We start from the raw sequence: 20,099 nt of genomic DNA, 5'->3' as shown, positions 1-20,099 counted from the left end.
GGAATAGACTACGCTCTTTCGATTCAATCAAGTCGCATTAATTGTAGATCTGATACTAGAACTGCCCATTTGGGTATCTGTTTCCTCTCCTCCTTTTCCCCGTCCGCTATCCCATTCCACCACCATGAGTACACTCCAACGTCCCCCACTAAGACCGTAAACTGGTTACGTGACGTGCCGCGTGGTGCCGTGTGCGACTGAGCGACGCTTGGTGTCCCACTCAATCCCCTTCGCGCACGCGCAACGTGTCACATATTACTCTGGTCATCAGAAAGGTACATTGTATTCCCCTCGATTTTCTCGACCTGGCTACACTGCTTTGGACCAGTGTCATCAGATGAGGGGAACCAGGTTCCCCCTCTCTGCCAGTACCGGAGTATGCACGACAGAGACGGAACACGTCACGTGACTGGGCCGCGGCGAAAGCGTGGGGATAGCGCGGTAGAAGGGGAAATTGGAGTGGGGACACAAGCCTTGATCTGGCGACGTTGCTTTGGACAATAGTGTAGAAGAAAGTGATGAAAGCATTTATTAACCCGTTGCCCTGCAATATCGAGTCATACTCGTGATGAAGATTCTGAACAGAGTCTAATAAATATGTATGTTATCAATTTCCTTTAAATCGAAATAAAATTCTATTTTGGCGTTGTTAATGTACAGCTATTGAAGAACATATAAGCATACAATAGATATATCTCCTCTTTTTTTTTAGGAAATTACTAATTACAAAAAAGTTCTAGTCACTGAAACCGTCAAATAAATCGTAGTGCAACGGGCAAAGTGTGTAAAGATTTCGAACTCTCCTTTAGCGCAAATGAACCAAGCATGACGCACATACTGTCGCCAGTTTTCGCGGCCGATCGCGACGATCGCGCGTTCTCGCGTCGCAGGTCGTCGTAAAATAATTCTGAACACGGGATTAGCTCTTTGTGCATGTACAGAGTGTCGATAACGTTCGGTGTTTCCGGGTCGATTCGGTGCATCGTAGTAATGAGAGGCGAGAGCGCTGTAAAGTTGCATCTCGGTCCCGGATCGTTCGCGCGTCTGAGCTACGTGTCTCGTTTCCGGATTGAAGGATACACGGGTCCCCGGTCGAACGGACGCACGGCGGCATCGCGTCGGGTCGCGTCGTTCTAAAACCAATTTTCCTCGCAAACGACGGACAGCGTCCCACCACCCGCGTGCGCGCGCCCGGTAAACGTGAAACCGAGCCACACGGATCGAATAGGAAATTCCTGACTCTTCGAAACTTTCATCCATCCGTTCGCATTTAAAATAGGGAGACAATAGAATCTCCCGAAAGCTTCGGGGTGGGGCGGGGCGGGGCGAGAAAGAATCAGAATTTCTATGCATTCGGACCAGGGGAAAACAATGAACATATCCGGGACCCCGGCGAGATCGTTGAGGAATCAATGGACGCAATTCAGTCAGCAGAACGTACGCAAGAATCGCAGCCTCCATACGAGTTCCTCACTACACGCCCAGAGAAAGAGGCTAGGAATCGAGTTACCGTCTCCGCTCGCCAATTACATTGCTACAATTTTAATTGTCATGGAAGCGAGCCCCAAGTGGGTGTGCTCTCTCTCTCTCTCTGCCTCTCTATCTCTCTAGGTTTCTCGCGGAACTAGGCCACCGCTATCGACATAACCATAGGAAGACTATACATATATATATAACCCGTTACAGGCGCCGAGCAATTTCAAGACAGTACACATCCCGTAATATAATAACATGTTCCCGGGTAACAACGCTCGCCGGATTCAGATCGGCGAACAATCGGCCGGAGAGAACGACGCGACGCGTTCCCCCGGACGCGGTGTCAGCAAGAAACGCTGACTCCTCCGTTTCGTCGTTCAGGGACCCTGCTGGTTAACAAGGCCCAGCGTAGTCAGGATGATAGCTTCTTGATCGAAATTCCCATCACCCTGCGAGCTCACGTAACCCTCGCGACTACTTCGCCTAATCCCCGCGTATTTACACACGCGCGCGTCCCCGCGCGTGTCTACATTGTTGCAGCAACCCCAAGGCATGGATACGTGCAGTTAGACGCCGGGAGCAACGCGCCGGGGTAATGGATGCACTCCGGCACCCTGTCAGACTGCGTTTTCTCCGCGAGCGATGTAACAACGACTACAGCCAGAGCGTGCTTAATATCTTCAAGCGGACGATCGGACGAGGAACGAGCGCAGCGTCGTTCGCGAACACCGGAAATTCCTGGAAAGATGGCAAACAGAAACTTTCCACGACCCGATAAGTCTCAAACTGCGAGGTTACCGGTCGCGAACGATTTTACCGAGAAGTTTTCGTTGGCTCGCGCGCGGAAAAATTATGCCACCGGACTCTCGAAACGGAAGCCGAGCGTGCGGAATGAGAAGTTTAAATTTTCGGGAATGGGACGAGAATGGGTTTTATTTCGGTATGTAGGAATGTTGTTTGGAGAGCGGAGAGCGTGTACAAGAAGCACTGTTTATTCGTTGGATCTAGTTCCAATTAGAAGCATGCAACGAATTGGCTTCTGGAATACTCGGAGCTTCCGGTTAGATTTCTCCAATATAGTTTTAATAGCAGCTGCTCCACAGCTGGGATATTGAACAAAGTTCACGGAACAACTGCAGGCAAAAATTGCTCCCGAAAATTAGGTGGATTCCGAAATAATTCATTGCACTGCTTCGGAGAACGCCCATTAGAATCGTGGAGAGTTTAGACGGTTGTACCTCCGAATATGGCAGTGCGTTCTTCGCGAATGAACAGTGGATACGAAGTAGAGACTCTCCCCTTTAAAATGAAGTTTGTTCCGTGTCGCTACGACTCTTGGTTCCTGAGATATCGCGGTGCAAAGACAAGGGTAGTTTTTAATATTTCAGCGCCGCCCTCACTGACCTACCTCGACGACGGAACCCTTGCGCTGGTCAGTGACGAGCGATGAGTCAACGGGTTTTTACTGTCTGTGCGTACGGCAGCTTCTTGAATGAACATCTTCGAACCCTTTTATCTCGAGAACCAGTTGGGCTATCGGCTTCAAACAAAATTCATTTTATACTGCATACTATCTACATTACCTGAGTATGAATATTCGTCCTGATCCTCTAGACAGAGTAATTCAACTCAAATTCATTTGAAACAAAATTTATTTTAACCCTTGAAATCCCAACTAACCACTTTATAAATTTTATTTAAATTTCTATTTGAGAACAAATTGATATTGAAACGCTGTTAAATGCGTGGTTCGCGCATCGCCTAGGCACGATTATTCATCCTGATTCACCATCAAAGTTCACGTGACAATACCGTGTAATCTCTCGGCAGATTAAATCTACACAGTAAATTAACTGAAACGAATGATTGTAGACTAAAATCTCCACACTTCGCGGTCAACTGAACTCATTGACTATCGTCCCCATGGATTCATTTAACAACATAATTTCGCAGCACCAAAAATGATATTTTCGCTCGAATCTCTGTAAAATGGACCAGTTCATTCAATAATGTAACTGTATTCCTCTGTTATTTTATGCTTAATTGGATATTAAATATGCACCGCCGAATACTGGGCGTACAATAATTAGTACAAAGGGCAGTGCTTAAATACCATGTCGGATCGAATTCCTGCGTGTTGGATATTACGATGGAATTCTCCCGTAATGAATAAAATTTATTCATTATTAACTGTTTTAAGTACATTGCGCACCGACTGCCGATTAAAAATATTTGGCATCCGGTGAGCATTCAGCTTCGTTGTCCGTTGAAAAATATGCGAACAAATGCTGCGGGGAAAAAATTTTACACGGTTCGTATATTATGAAGAAAAATTTCAGCTGATTCGCGACTTTCACGAATACAAATATTTCCACTGGTCTGCGGATTTTACGCTGAATAAAAATCGTTTCTCAATTTATCGAGGAATGACCTCGCACCTTTGATCAGTTAACACTAATATAACACTGGAATTGTTGGATGGGTCAAAATTACTCTCTGGCTTTTTCACTTGTAATCATTGAAATTATAAAAATATGTTCATGGCAAAGCTTGAATAAATTCGATCTGGTTGTTATTATAAAGTGATATGTGACAGTCGCATCGAGCGCGTAGTAGTTCAATTCTTACGTTATTTGTAGCATTTTGAATTTGATGTATATCAATAATAGAACTGTGTATGTATTAACGCCAGCACCTTTTTCTTGTCACGAATGCCCACAGTCCGCAGCGTGATAATCGCCGAAATGTTCTCAAATGATTAAAGGATTAATGGACCGTGCAAACGGTTGATGCAGACCGTCATCGCAGCCGTTTCCAATGACACGGCGCATTACAACGGAACGTCACGCGTACACGGCATGCCACGACGGAAGTACAGAGGCGAGCCAGGAGGAATTAATAATTGAGGATATCAGAGGCGGTCGGTAACCGGCCGAAGGAAAGTGAAATTTCCCGCGACGACGGCAGGAACACGATGTAAACAGCGAGAGCTGTTTGTCACGTTGACGAACACCACGTGCTCGACACGTGCGTTGTTTGCCCACGCAGTGCTCGTTCTGCACGCATCGCGGAGTACATCTCATTGCGTCGAGCCGCGTTACGGATTATAAACGTCGCGTAATTCGTGCCGCGAAACGAAGAGAATCAGCGGGAAAGAGGGAGAGTTAGAGAGAAACAGAAAGAGAGAGAGAGAGAGAGAGAGAGAGAGAGAGAGAGAGAGAGAGAGAGAGGGATATAGCCAGAGAGCAGACACGCACTCCTGGCGAAGTGAAATTTGCCAGTCACGGCACATTATGCCCCGCGTAAATATGACGTTTTCCCGCGGTGGAATCATAGTTGGCAGCCCAGGCAAACCTAGACGCAGCCCTTTTCCCCTGTCGCGCGATTCCGTCGCGTGTACTTTTCTTCCTCACGTGTGCTCGTTACCGTTCCCTCGGTTCAGAAAAATTGAAGTCCCGCGCCTCTCTCGCCGCGAAGAAAAATGAAAAATATATTCCCGGCCGCTCGCGGAATTGCCGCGGGAATTAACTGCCTCGCGGAACCGGCGTAACGAGCAATTTTTTCCGTCTATTCCAGCCTCTGCCCCCCCCCCTCTCACTCTTTCTCTCTCTCTCTGCGAATATTGTTATTCGTTAACGTCGATCTTCCCTTGCGCCCCGGCCCCGCAATTGTTCATACAGTTTCAATTAATTAGCCGTCTGGGAAATTAGACGGGGGGAACGAGGGCTGGTGAAAGGTCTGCGGCCGGAGTAGAAAAAAAGAAAAACCGGGAGCAAATTGACGTAGCACTTGAACGGTCCGCCGGAACGTAGACGAATTAGAGAGGCGAGGGCTCCCGGTCAAAGAAAAGGAACGTGCCGCTAATAAAACTAAACTAAACTAGCCCGACTCTTTCAACTTTGCCCGGGAACGACGGGCGAACCCGCTGGAGGAACGAGGAAACCGGGAGAGGGACAAAAATTTAAGAGCTCTCCTTTCCCCACTGACGACCGAATTCTTTCGTGCATCCCGTTTCCTTCGCGGACCACGGAACTATGTCTGCGGCATCGATGCGGGTAAGTGGGCTACTCGAAAATAATAAGGGAAATCTTTCTGACGTTGACCAGCCGGCAACAAGAGGCTAATTTTTCTTTCCCTTCAAGGAACGCGACGCTCGAACAAGAAACTTTCCGTTCCCTTTTTGCGAGAACAGCTGTTTTGTATTTTCCCGTTCCATTTTAATAACAGGGATTAATGTATCAGGCGAAACTCCCTCTGCTTCTCTGCCCTATTCGATACACATCTGTACGTTTAACTTCATTTCGCTTGTTTCGTATTCATTTATTTTAATAAATTCGTAATTATTTTCTACAGGCTGCTTGTAATCTGGCGAAACCAGAAAATGAGTGAACCCGCATGGAGAAGTCAGGAGAAAATGTAAAATGAAATTTTCCAATTCCTGTTGAACGGGAGTCCGCTGATGTGTTCGACCGTGGCCTACTAATTCTGCTGATTGCACGCAGTCACGAGAGCCTGAAGAATTTTTATTGTATTTTTAACTCACTTCTTCTTGTAGAATCATCCCCTATTTAGTTGCATTACCTTAACCCTTCCAATATTTCTAATTTACGATTATTTAGATTATAAAGAGGTATCCGTAACGAATTATTCAATAAATTTATTTGTTTGGGTATACAATATAAAAAAATAGGCTAAAAATTTGTATAGGTATATTCTTGTCATTTTTATGAAGTAAAGTGAGAAGTAGTTGCTTCCAAAAAATTCGCACTCGAATAAAACGACCAAAGCACAATTTCTCGAGACAACAATTCCTACATAAAATTGCTGAATAAACTGCGAGAAGCTCCCGATCTCACGGTTCCGAGTACACTGCAGGAGGTATTGAAAAGGCGATTCTAATGCGGGTTTGTAATTCACAGGTCGAGAATAGGCTAGAACCGCGGTAGAATAACGGCATTTCAAACAATAAAATTAAACGACTGGAGCGTGTGTGCGCGCGATACGCGTGGTGGTCCTCGAGGAATTATGATAATGTTTGTCTCGCCGGTGGAAAAAAGCCAGAACGGAAAGATACGAGGTGGGAGAATAGTGGTGGATAAAGCACGAGAAGGGTGCGGAATGGAAGAGGAGGGGGTGAGAAAAGCAGGGCTGGGGAGCTTGAAAAATGCGGGCAAGACGAGAAAAGGTTTCTGGGTTTCCTGGTAGGAAGGTGGCCGCACTTTTAAACAGAAAGAAATCACTCGGGACCGGTCCAGTTTCTTTTCTTCTCTCTCTCTCTCTCTCTCTCTCTCTCTCTCTCTCTCTCATTCTCTATTTTTCTAACGATCCGTTCAGCGGCCTGTTCCTGTCCGTCCGAGTGACGGAACACGATATCTCAACGTCGGGGCCGAGAGCTGTCCGGCGAATTTTTTCGCGACGGGAAAATTAATGTGCGCCGATCGGTTCGCAGCCCGATGCGCTTTCTACGGGGTCCTTATCGAAATTGGATGGGCTCCTCGCAAAAATAATCTCGTTGACCGCGGACCTGGACCTTTCAGCAACGCTTTGCACGCTGAAATAATTGATCTAACCATTTAGACTCAAATGACTCTGAAGCGATACAGAATTACTACATTTTGCCCACGACTTCTTTATAATAGTATAATGACTGGACTGCGGATTTCTATGCAGAATAAAAAATGATAACAATGGACAGGAGTCAATCAGAAATTTCTTTCCGTCTTAACTAATTTTGGCAAGGTAGGCCTAATACGTTGAGCCTGTTAAATCCTTTCAATCCATCTCCTACTTTAAATGTCACTAACTCATTTTTACTACAAACATATAGAAACCACAGTCTATTAATCAGAAAACTACGAATTACAGAATTTGATATCAGAGCAGGGAAAAATAATTGTCGAAGTCACAACATCGTGGAAGTGGTCGAAGGTAGAAGGCAACCCGGTTTCCGGGGCGGAAGGGGGGGTACTGAACTATTAATTCGTCGAAACGGAGCCGAGCGGTCCTGACGCGGGTACGAATCCGTTTTAAAATCGCGGACAAAGTTCGGTAATTGGCCGACCCACTTGGAGGACTTGATTTTTCGTTGGCCGGAAGTCGCTCTGGCCGAGTCGAGTCGGATCGAGCAGTTTCCCCGAAACCGTGTTCCGAAACGCGGGGAGCGACGAACGTTGTACAGCGTTGAACGATCGATGTCGTTGGTCGGGAAAGTCCCGAAAAGAGGGATTTGCGAAACAGTCCGCGTCCCGCGGCCGGACCGAAGAATAGTTCGCAATTGCACGGGCGGAGAGTGCAGCGGGACGAGGCGGCTCGATCGTGCCGTTCGAAGAAACTATCGTTCTAAACTATCGTTCGCGCGACTCGAAATCGGTCCCCTCCCCCGTGTGTTGGGCTGGCCGCCATTCTCTCGTAGGGATCCAGCGCTCCGACTATCGCGTGGAACGGGCAATTTTCTCTCCTCCCGCGTTTCCACGGTTTATTGAAAAAGCTGAGCAGAAGAGGAGAGCATCAAAGTTCGCAATTTGCACCAAGTGCGAGAGGCTGTCGGAGGCTGAAACGAACGCGCTCGCCGGCTAGAGAGACCGGGTCGAAAGTTCAATCTCGTCTCCGGCCGCGTTTCGACCGATATTTTGTCCCGCTGCCTCCCTCCATACCTCCCTCTCCCCCTCCCCCATTTACCGATTGATTTCTGCGATCCAACTTTTATATTGCCCCGGGCTGCCCCCTTCCCCTGCAATCCTCTTCCCTTCTATGCCCCGTTTGAAACCTCCCCCCTCTCCTTTTCCAGCCGTCCGATTTCAATAAAATTAATTACAAACTGCCGACTGAGACATCGGGATCGTCGGCAGGCCCCGGGACGCGCAGCTTTTAATTAGTGTTCCGCAGGAAACGGATAAATGACCGTGCGCGATAGCCGCATCGCGTTGCGCCGCGTCTGATAATGGAAACGCTCCGAGGAGGAGAAAATATTCTGCGACGACGACAACGACGACGACGACACTAACTCCGGCACCCTGCCTCCGGGAAAATTATCGAATCTTCGGGAGACAATCTTTCAGAGGACGATCGAGATTGAAAATGAAGCCAGACGGTCTCGCTGTCGGCCGGTAATTGGATTATTAGGAGAACCGGCCGGATAGGATTCCGATGAGGCCGGATTGAAACGGATATGAAAGATTCTGATAATACTTCTGACGTCTCGCCCGCGATATAAAGCGCTCGATTATGCACTCGCAACCGTGCCGTTCAACTCTTCGCGTGCCAGCACGGCGGACGTTCAAACGTTCAAATGTTTAGTTTTTCGCGGAATAGCTTCGTATAATTTATCTCGTCAATTTTACCAGTAGGCGTAAACCTCGAATCTGTTAACGCGTTCACTGTCATCTTACATGTATGTGGATTTCTATACAGATTTGAAAATCAACATTCATAATAACATAGTCAGTGTAACACATTTTAGGATCTGTAAATTGCCAGTCTGGCCAGTCTTGTCTGACTAAAAATTCCAGAAACTCGAGATAATCTCGTGGTTAGACCGCGGATTTGATGCATTTATGGCAGAAGTGAGTAGATCAAATGCAAGATGGAAGGGTTCAAAGCACTTAAAAAATTGTTGAAGTATTTTCGTCTCATTAAAATTATTAAAAAACCCAGTAAATGTCAGTGTAGCTCCCGTATCTTGCACTTAATGCATACAATGTTTATATTGCATACAAATCCACAGTCCAGTCTTAATAAATTTAGCTAGGAATTCTGAGCATTTGTCTAAGAAAATAATTTGTAAATCAGTTTCCTAAAAATGATATTTACGACTCGCACAACATCAGATTGTGCATCTCATTTTAATACAACGTTGAGACACGTGTCTATTAACCACTAATGGTCAGATTTGGTACAGAAGCTTGCTGGAATGTCAAGGGTTAAAGGGAGTGGCATAAGACCACGATAGACAGTAGAGTGGCTCGGCCAGAGATTTGAGAAGAGCAATTAATGCAGGAGAATTTATTAGAGATAGAATTAGAGGGTGTTCTAGCTGGTAACGAGGAGAAATCGATGGATACGCCGATTACCGATGCGACCGAGCAGACATTAAGATGAATGCGTCTAATAGAGAGTCAATTGAGGATAAATTACAAGAGGGCCACGAAGGAGTACCCTCGTTTCGCGCTCGCAGCACGGGTAGCCATTAACGACAATTGACCCCTCAATGTCTAATGTAGATTTCAAGGCCGTGGAACGCGATCGACATCCGACTGGATGCACTGGTCGCGAGTTGCATTCGACTAGAATAAAACCTTGCACTGACACGTCGCTTTGTCGCGCGAGTATATCATCGAATCTAATCCTTTTATTTTTATCGAAGAATTTTTGTCGAACCGATAGAACCGAGTTACGAACGTCGAGATTGGAAACGGTGGATGGCCCCGGTAAACCGCAACAATTCTCGCGCGTATATGCACAGCAGAAAAAATGCGGATGGTTTGGTGGCCGCAGCGTTGCCAAAGGGCTAAGATGATTAAAAATAGGCAGAAATATTGACGGGCCGTTCAAACGAATACTGAAAACCCTATCGCGGGGCCCTCTGTGGGAAAAAATAAAAGCATTTTGTCGACGTTCCCAGTACTCGCCGTTCTTTCAGCCACGGTGCCAAATGCGCGCGAGCGTCGAGGAAAAAATATGTGTACCGTCCGACAGGGAATAAATACCGTTCGCAAAAAAATATCGTCGCGAGGGCGCGGAGGTTATTTTACAAGCGACAGAAGCTAGTTAAACGGCTGCGGGCCGATGTGTAAAATTAGTCGAGGATACTGGGAGCGAGGGAGAGGCGTTCGTTTGTAAACCTTTGTGAGATTAGTTTCTGAAGCCCAGAAAGCGGAAGTCGCAAAACGGAAAAAAAAAAGAAAAAGGAGGGACGGAGGTAGGCGCCAAGTGTAACTCGCTCGTGAAAGCCGTACGAGAGGCCAGGACGCGTTCCAAATAATTTATTTCGAGCGGCGCACGCGCCCACACTCCGGTTCCCGCTCGTGTATTCCCCAAAAGGAATCGCTTCGCGCAAGGATAATACCCCCGGTCTTGTGCAAAGTGCGAAGCACATCCCTCCAATTAGTTGCACAACGCAATTACTGCAGGTATTATTCCATTACGATGCCTGTTGTTCGAGTAATTTGATCATTGCGAAGGCTGCTTCTAATGTATTATTCTGAAAACCGGCAGAGACGCTAGATGGAAAACCCGGCCAGAGGGAATTTCATAATTTCGCGCCGGGCAGGAAGTGTTTGTAACGCGAGCACGGATCGGAGCTGCGAATCTGATATTAATCGCCCGCGCGAAATTGAGAAAAATTAACGTTCTGTGTACGTACCACGGTTCTACGCCGTTTGTCGCCGGATAGAATTCCGAGATATTCCATTCCATCGCGTGGAAATCGCACACGGTAACCAACATCCCTAGCGGATACTTCAAACTCATTACTGAATTGGCAATCCGAGACTCATAAATGTTTAAGGAGAAAGGCTGATGCATAAAAGTTACGGTTCCACCGTGTACTGTGACTTCGTTCGTACGGGCATATTTTCAACGGATATATAGGTAAAAAAAGTTATTGTTGCGTCTCTTTTCATACGATTTGCATTTTCACGGTTCCTTTTAACATGTTTTATTCATGGTTACGCGATTTTTTAGCACGTTCTATTCACATTTACGCGCTGCTCTTTGTTCCAGAAATATCATTTTTATTCGTTCCCCATAAACCGTGAACTTTTATGTGTTTATAAAATGAAATAATTTTAGCGAATACTTTCCTATATTCTTGATTGCTTTCATGACATACGAATTATTTTATCACAAGGTTTATGCTGTTTCATTTGCACGGTACGCATCCGATGTGTAAAAAGAGATCCATGTGTACTTCAAACAATTTTATTTATATTCCACTGCAGTACATTAACGAAGGAGCGATAGAACAACATCAAAAATAGATTTAAAAGATTGTGTTAAATACGTGCACGATCTAGCAATAAAAACTGGATATTGAACATTCTCTTGCCCAGTCCCCTTATTTATGCATGTGGAAGATTCTGCTGTATTTAATCGGACAGGATTTATACGAACAGTACAATATTGAATAAATGAATCTGATATTATCGTAGTGTATCAAATATCGTTTTCACTAGCCGTGAAAGAATCGTATGAAAATTTTTTTAGCCATGCGAAACTCGTGCCAATTGAAATCTTTAATGAAGAATATTCGTAGCTGAAGCGGAACACAGCATAGAAAAAATTCCATTATTCGCAAGCAACGTATACGATCTGCCGACGTGTATTACGCGATATCGGCTTTAAAGGGTTATACAGTTGTAGATGTTGATAAATTTAATTTTCAAAAAATGCTTCTTCGGAAAATATAGCGGGTGAACGACGAGTCGTGACCAGTAGAGATTAATCTGTTATTAGCAGTCCGATCGAAAATGTTTTTATCCAATATAGCATGGTTTTTATCTAATGATTTATATCTAATATTCATGATTTTTCAAGGTTACCTTCCATTTTTTGCAAATACACCTATAATTTTTAGTAAGTAGGTATCATAACATAACTTTTACCTTAATTTAAGCGACGTTCAAAATGGTGTCCGTCATCTGCAATGCACTCGCGTAGACGGCGAACAACAGAGTGTTTAGCACTTTCTATGACCTCTGCACTGATAGCCGAGCATGCATCTACAATTCTCTATCGCATGTCTTCCGGCGTTGTAGGACTGCTAATAACAGAGTAATCTCTACTGGTCACGATTCGCGGTTCACCCTGTATTACCATTAGAATATTTTTTTTAATTTTCATACAATCGTAAACTTCATACACATATAAGGTGTTCTATACACGCTGCTATGAGCGCGGCGGTGCTCCGTTTATTTGCTTATGAGTTATTCATTGTATCGGGTGAACGTTGTGGGGAAAACCAATTATTTAAGTATTTAGAAGTGTAATAGCCCCTTAATCGATGGAACGTCTGCAATATGAAACGTTTCCGGGAATAAAAGGAAGATCACGGAAGGAATATTTTCAACAGCATTAACCAGACAACGGAGTTATACAATCTGGGAAACTTCTTTAAAATTGGACAAAATTCCGCTGGGAGGAAAGAGAGACAGAGAGAGAGAGAGAAAGAGAGAGAGATGGGAGAATCTCGCAGCGACGTTGTCGAAGGGGCAAACCAAATCGAATTAGAATTCTTAAAGGATTAGTCCTGACAAAGTGTTCGGCGGACGAGGCTGGCGTGCGGAGAGCGGGTGGGAACACATTTTAACGCAATTTGAGAGGAAGTTGGTAAACTAGATTTAAGAGAAGTCGGCGGAGTTCGAGGCATCGACTTAAACGAGCGAGAAAACGATCCCGAAGGAGGGCTGGCTGGCTGGCTCGATCGGGAAGCATTAGAGCCGGAGATCGGCTGAGCGTGTAAATATCCGGGGCATCCCGGAGACAAATAGCCGAGGCCAGCGCAAAACTGACGCCGCGCACTGCACGCCGCGCGGCCCAGAAAACCGAAAATGTCTCCGACCCGGCCATTTTTCACTTTTATACTGCGATAGCCCCGGTGGCATGCGCCGAATGCAGAAAACTAGAACAAAAAGGGGAAACTTACGGGATCTGTTAGGGGAACGGGACACAGGGGGAGGTTTAACGCGCGCGTCCGACTCCCGTATCCTGTACCAGTCGTAGGATGGAAGAAGAAACCGTAGCAAATGCTTTCCGGAAACCCATTGGCCCGTCAGCGCGGCCGTATCGAGGCGAAATTCTGAAAGAACGAAAATAAAGACTGAAGGTAGCGTCGTCGGTGGAGTGGCGGACGAAGAGGGGAGAGGACAGTGGATGCGTGGAAAGAAGATCGTAGTTTCAGGGACGATAAGAAAAGAATGTTGCACGACGCTGCTACCGCCGCTGCATGCAAGAACCATGCAAAAGAAAGCAAAAGGATCCAGGAGGAAACGGACGAAGAACTGATCACCGGAGGGAACACCGGAAACAGGGGCGGGGCGGGAAACGAAGATAAATAAGGAAGATGAAATGAGCAAATTTGAAATATTTCTGAAACCGTGGCTGCACGCCTTCTGGCCACATGTGGCTCGCAGAAATACTGCCGAAAATTTTCGGCAAACTTCTTAGCCACGACCCTCGGTCTGATTGATTGCCTGATTGGAGACAGTCATTTAATTAGATACGAAATGAGATATGTGCGATTCAAAATAGAGAACTATATTTTCCCTGCGAATATTTGTAAATACGGACCGAGTGCAAATTTCTAAAAAAAGTAAAACGAGTTTAACAATCGAATTTAGTAATGCCCTTTTCTCAATTTTACCATTAAAAATCTTTCGGTCAATGAAAGGAGGAGTCTAAAAAGTGTAATGGAAACAAATATTCTTAACTTTCACGCCAAAAATCTGTCATTATGTTCTTATATGTTGCACTTAAAAATTATACAACAATCTAGCAACTTCTGCAATAAAAGAGAAGTTCTTTGCTTTACTGAAAATCTATCTCACTCGAATTCTAAAAATTTATTATAATCGTCTTAAAAGTCCCTCATACTGAACCGTGCTATGCTTGATAATTAAAAATTTCGATCAGCCCGCTAATAACAAAGTCATCTAAACTAATCACGTCTCGTGGTTCGCCCTGTACAATTGACACAGATTGACAAAACGTACTTTTTAAATTTTCAATATGAGCGCACTTAAAAATGTTGAAAAATCAGTGACGGCCCTATTCCTTGATATTATCAATATTCACTTGATATTATCGATAACATTTAATATAATAAAAAGATAGAAAAATCTTTGTATGGAACCGTGCGCTTCACAGATCCAGCGGCGTGGTGTTTGACTGTTGTGCGCATGCGCACATAGGAAGTTGAAATTTTCTGGAGCAGCATCCCCACTAATTTTGGGCTACGAGCCGCCACTGTGAAGAATACAACTTTTAGTATTTTTCTGTAATTCCAACCAATTGTAATTTTTAAAGAATTTCTTTTTCGCGTCATGTAGGTACTTCGCAAAAAAAAATCCAGGTCGTATGGTCCAATATTGAAAAAGTTATCGCATTTTTAAGAGTGTCCGAATAGTATTACGAGTGTAAATGAAGTCGCCGAAGAAAACGAAGCAGCAGTTCCAAGAGCAACGCGACAAGATCGTCGGGTGTGTCGTCGACGACGAAACCGACGATATATCCGTCAACGAAGGCAATTCATGGGGATTGGTAAAAAGCAGGAGGTGAACGACAGTCCGTCGGCTATACGGATCCGCGGACGTAAACAGGAAAACATTCGTTTGTCCGCGGCATCCCCGAGCACATAAGGCGCAGCCACGCATGTCTATGCACGGCGGAACGTGTACGCCCACGCGTGCACACAACACGTGTATTGTGTGTAAACGCGGGACACCTCTAAATCACGGCGTCAGAGTCGAATTAACAGTCGGCAGCCTCTGGCGCATACGGTGACGTTTGCACACATACACCGCCTCCCCCCGCGCAACCCTTCCGCCGCCGGACGTGACCCTCTGGACCATATGCTTTATTAATTCGCTGATAAACTGCTGCAAATTTCGCCCGGGTGCAAAAAGATCGATCGTCAAAAGATTTTGCCTTGTAGCTAAATTTTTAAAAACAAACAAAACCACGTTATTCTTCGGTTGTAGCGTTTCATTGTAACAATGAAGCTTCCATTGTTTCGATCGGGGTTCGAAAGCTGCTTGAAGCTCCTGATTAACCCGCTGACACCTGCGAGTTCTATGCCGGATATTTCACTTGTTTTCTTTCGATATAAGGCGATGGCTCGGGACCGGCTTTCGTCGTATTTCGAATGAAGAAGGAGAAACGGGGAAAGAAGAGCTGAAAGCTCGAACTGCTATCTAACAGCGTATGTATATGTCAATAATCAGGAAATAAAACATGAAATAGTAGAAAGATTACAAGAAATTAGCCACTCATTATTAAGATTGATAAAAGATTAAATGCATTTACACTTGTCTCCCGTTTCTCGAAATTGAACACAGACAAAAGTGTTCGTTTCACACAGATATCCCCACTCTATTTATAACTATTAGGAGCAAAGGTTCGTCACAAACATTTTAAGAAGCGAAATGAATATTAAAACAGTTTTCGAGCCCCGGTTCCGAATTATTGTCGTCTGTCGCCTTAAAGGTGAAGGTTTATCGAAATGAATAATTTGCGAAGGCTCGAGCGTTCTATTCGGGACACGTTTCATATAATTCGTGTGAATTGGAGTATGGTTCGCAATCGACAGATTTCCACTTCGATTCGCTCTCGAACGAGGGACGAACTTTTTCGAGAGCGTGATCAGACGTCCGTCGCGTCACGATCGAAATTAATTCGTCTGTGATCGAGCTTCGAATCGTAACAATTCGAAGCCATCGTCGTGTCATCGCCTTTTCGCACCATTCGCCACGTTTATAGATTAATTATACCGACAGGTCAGATCGATGTCTACGCGTCTAACACGCGCGACCCGAATTCGATTTGGCCGGATGTTGCGGGACACGGCTGGATTACCGGACGTGTCGAATATCATGCCATAATTTCGTCGACCCTGTTTATCCGCTGATTCCACGGTGTCGTTGGGGCGGAGGGTGCGCCAGCTATATCGCAAAGCGAAGGGGTTGTTATGGGGAATTAACGAGGTAGAATTAAATGCTGTTGACCAGCGGAATTCGACGGTCCCAAATATTTCCCGTAATGTTGGTAGTAACGGGGCGGAATCCAGCCTTCGGCAAATTGAAATCATATTCCGAACGGATTCTGAATATTTATATTTCTTCCCAAGAAAATGTGCACACACCTGCTGCAATTATACACATGGACAAGAGAGGAGACCAACAGTCGGTATTAATATCGAAGATTTGTTGTAATGCGTTCGACAGAATGCAAAATATTTATGGCTTCCGGAATATACAAATAACGCAAATCACACGGAGCTGCTAATAACGAGATTTATTAAAATGAGGATGGGTTAAGTGGACACAAGCTGGCATGTTTTAATGTGCACAGGTAAATACGATTTCATTACATTGAAATGAATTAAATGTGTTGTGTACTCTACTCGAAAACATCTTGATTAATTTTCTTTTTAATATTTGTTCTCGTAAACAATACCATCGACAGATTAAAGAGGAAAAGGCAAACATTCTCTGGCCAATTAATCGACACTAAAAATAATAAAGAGAAGTAAACAAAGTTGGCATAAAAAATTTATTAAAAAGGGTGAACTAGGAAGAAAAAGAATACTCACCGATAGATAGTGTTGGCAGTAACATCGGAAATTTATTAAAATGAGTCCGGATTAGATGCGTAAAAAATATTAATAGGCGCGAAAAGGTTAAGTGAGGAGAAGCAAAGGCAATAACATAGAAGATTTATAGGAACGGGTGAAATAAAGAATGAAAAAGAGAATCTACGAGGGCAATGATTTATCGAAAGATTCAAGCAGAATCCGCCGGATAAATTAAACCGATCGATTCAGCGGCGCGAAAGGTTTCTTCATTAACGTCACCGGATTCCACGGCGATAAGGACGAATTTCCCATTTTCCAGCACGCGATTCCGCCAGGCTGTCGACTGGCAATTCCGCCGGATGGCGGATGGCAGTGTGGGTGTGCGTGTGCTGTGTGCACGCGGAATTCGGTGGACGATCGGTACGCGACGCGGGGATCGTTATTACGCCAGCGAGAATTCGTTTTAATTGTGGGAACGATCGTGAAAGTTGATAGCGCGGCCGATAGGCATACGTGTTTCGTTTTACGAGGCGTAATCCACGGCCGGTACACGTGTAGAGAGAATTGATCGAACGAGAACGCCAGCAAGCTGTGCGCGGCTCCGCTCCGGCCCGAAACGGACCGTGCGCCGCTGATCCGTGGAAAAATGTTGCAACCCGAGCCCGAAGAATATTTCTCGACGATATGCGTCGGCAATTGCACGAGTTTTATGCCACCGGGCCGCGGAACCGTAGATCCGCACGTACTGTAAAATTCGTTAGATAATTTCTGCCCGCCGCGAATGGGAGGCAAATCTTGTGTCGAATTTTTTGCAATCCTCGGGACCGTGTTGTGACATAGATCACACAGCGCGTGTAAACACATACATGCACATACCGTCAATTAAACCGTTAAATAGAGTTCAAATTATATCGTGTTTAGTATTATTTTAACCCCTTCCTGTGCCATTTAGCTTGACGAAATCCGGACCCAAGCGGTACGGGTCAACGCGCGGTAAACAGACCAAAGTGATGCTCGAAAACAGTTGCAATACTAACCGAAATGTAAATACCTGTGATATTTGTAAATTCTTTCGCGAGTTTGACTCGCGATGTTTACGTTTGGCCCGATTTTCAGTCCACGAGTCCTATTCGCGATGTTTACGTTTGGGCCAAAATCTTCATCACGAGTCAGACTCGTTAAAGTACGGGAAGAGAAAAATGTTCGTTAATCAGAAAAATGCCACGAATAAGTTGGTGAAAGTCGACACAAACAAAGTCGTTTACACCGACATACCCGACCCGGTATCGGATTAAGGTCAATTTATACAATACGGCACGAACCGGCACCAGCAGGACAAAATATTGAAACATGCGTTTTGAATGGAATCGTTCACACTTGTACTGCTCGGACCGACACGTACCGTCGCGGGCCAAACCGGTACCGACCAGCATTATGTCATTTTGACTATTTCACGTCAACTGACGGTTTGTCGCCCAAGGAGTGCAGACATAAAGCATAAACTGTTGTGCCGGTGCCGGTTCGTTCCGTTGACGGTTCGTGTCGGCCCGTACCGGTCCGTGCCGTATAGTGTAAATTGACCTTTACGCGGCATGTTTACACTTTACACTGCTCGGCGACCGAGGCAGCTCGAGCTTCTGGCCTCTCGCGAGGATGGGCGAACTGACTAAGATCGTGTAGCTCCGTTCGGCTTAGATCGAGACTTTACCGTAATATTAAATGATAAGTATAGTAAATGATTCACCGAGTACAGTGAATTCTCGATACATGTCAACAACACGGGTCTTGCCAGCGTCGTTTATTGTGTTATGTTTACAAGCTTCGGTGTCCAAGGCCTCTCGAGCTTCGTGGTCCCTCACGGGGTATACCTCGCGGTAGTGGGTATAATTCCGCAACGTTTGTTATCCAGGCCTTAGCGACATATTCAGGGTGTTCAAAAAAAGGCATTCAATATTTATGTGGTATATAGAATACACTGTACTGAGTAAAAAAGCTATAGTAAACATAGATCGAAAGGTTAACCGTTTCTGAGATATAGACATTTTTGTTTGCTAACATCATGATTCATTCACTACTGGCTTTTTGATATTTATAAAAAATTTTCCACGTGTTATGATTTTCCGCTACAGAACTGACTGACTCCGGATGAAATCTACTGTCGGCACTTGAAGGAGGACATTCAGAACGCGGTTTGTAAACACTGAAGTATGCATCGCATGCGATGGAAGTAAGTTGATCATAATGGTAGCAAACAATAATGTTCATATCTCAGAAACGGTTGACCTTTTTCCCTATGTTTACTGAGGCTTTTTTACTCAGCACAGTGTATTCTATATACCATAGAAATATTGAATGGTTTTTTTACACCCTGTATCAAAAGGCCAGTAGTAAATGAATCGTGGAGTTAGCAAGCAAAAATGTTTATATCTCAAAAACGGTTGACCTTTCGACCTATGTTTACTAAGAATTTTTTACTCATTACAGTGTATCCTATATACCATATAAATATTGAATGCTTTTTTTAACACCCTGTATAAAGAAATCACTGAAATTCGAACCTGCTAAGATGTGCCGAGTCACTCATTAGCAAGGAAAACTCTGATGAAAGTGCAGCGGATGATTACATTTTTATGCAAAGCCAACAAACGCAATTCAAGGGTCGCGGTAAAGTAAAGTTAATAGAATGATAAACTGCGGCGACTTTTATTTTGATCACTGTCACGCAATTTATCTTTATTACTTTTGTCCCGTGGTGGTACATTTCCCTCGAGTTTAACGTAATATCTCAGATTTCTCACGTAAGCCGGTGATGTAATAAACATTACAGGCATCCGCGAAACGAATCTGTGGATCACCACCGGGCGCATTGAGATTTATTCCCCGGTGGAAGTTCTGATCGTAAATAACGTAATTCATTAGCCTTTTAACTTCTATGCAGAGCGCGTCCATTAATTACGCGCACTATACAGCGCGGATGCCGCGGGATGCTTTAATTATCCTGTCATTAAGACGCTCGTTAACCAGGATTTTTAGTGCAATATTAATCAAAACACTGTCACATTTTTCATCGTTCTTTTTTACCGCGTGAGATTCCCGGCCAGGCCGACACTTACGGGAGCCCGTTCTCCTTTTTTTTTTTTCGTTCTTCGCTCGCCACGGTAAAACAACAATTTATGTAATGACTCGAATTTAACGAATGTACAGAGCGGCGAGGAGAGCTTCTCGACGCGAGCCGCTCCTCGAAAAAAGACCATCTATCTTCGAGGTCCTTAATGTGAGAAAAATTCTGTGGCTGGAGTGTGGAAGGCCGCTTCTTCTAACCCCGCTTGTTCGAACG

General features: G+C 44.8%; 1 protein-coding gene across 3 annotated transcripts in view; it reads right to left on the bottom strand.

Annotated features, from left to right (window-relative positions):
• The window catches only part of LOC143354045 (zwei Ig domain protein zig-8), a 141,437-nt gene that overhangs the window by 101,449 nt on the left and 19,889 nt on the right, over nucleotides 1-20,099 (bottom strand). For 2 of the 3 annotated variants that reach the window (XM_076787742.1, XM_076787752.1), the window contains one exon: nucleotides 13,118-13,270. The exons of the other annotated variant lie outside the window; for it this stretch is intronic. In XM_076787742.1, the coding sequence (XP_076643857.1) occupies nucleotides 13,118-13,270 (153 nt within the window). The remainder of the gene's footprint in view (nucleotides 1-13,117; nucleotides 13,271-20,099) is intronic. 3 annotated transcript variants of the gene reach the window in all.

Source organism: Halictus rubicundus, chromosome 1 (genome assembly GCF_050948215.1).
Source record: "Halictus rubicundus isolate RS-2024b chromosome 1, iyHalRubi1_principal, whole genome shotgun sequence".
In the NCBI taxonomy this organism is placed as follows: Eukaryota; Metazoa; Arthropoda; class Insecta; order Hymenoptera; family Halictidae; genus Halictus; species Halictus rubicundus.
Note: the sequence above shows the minus strand (reverse complement) of the source record. Positions and strands in the feature narration are given on the sequence as shown.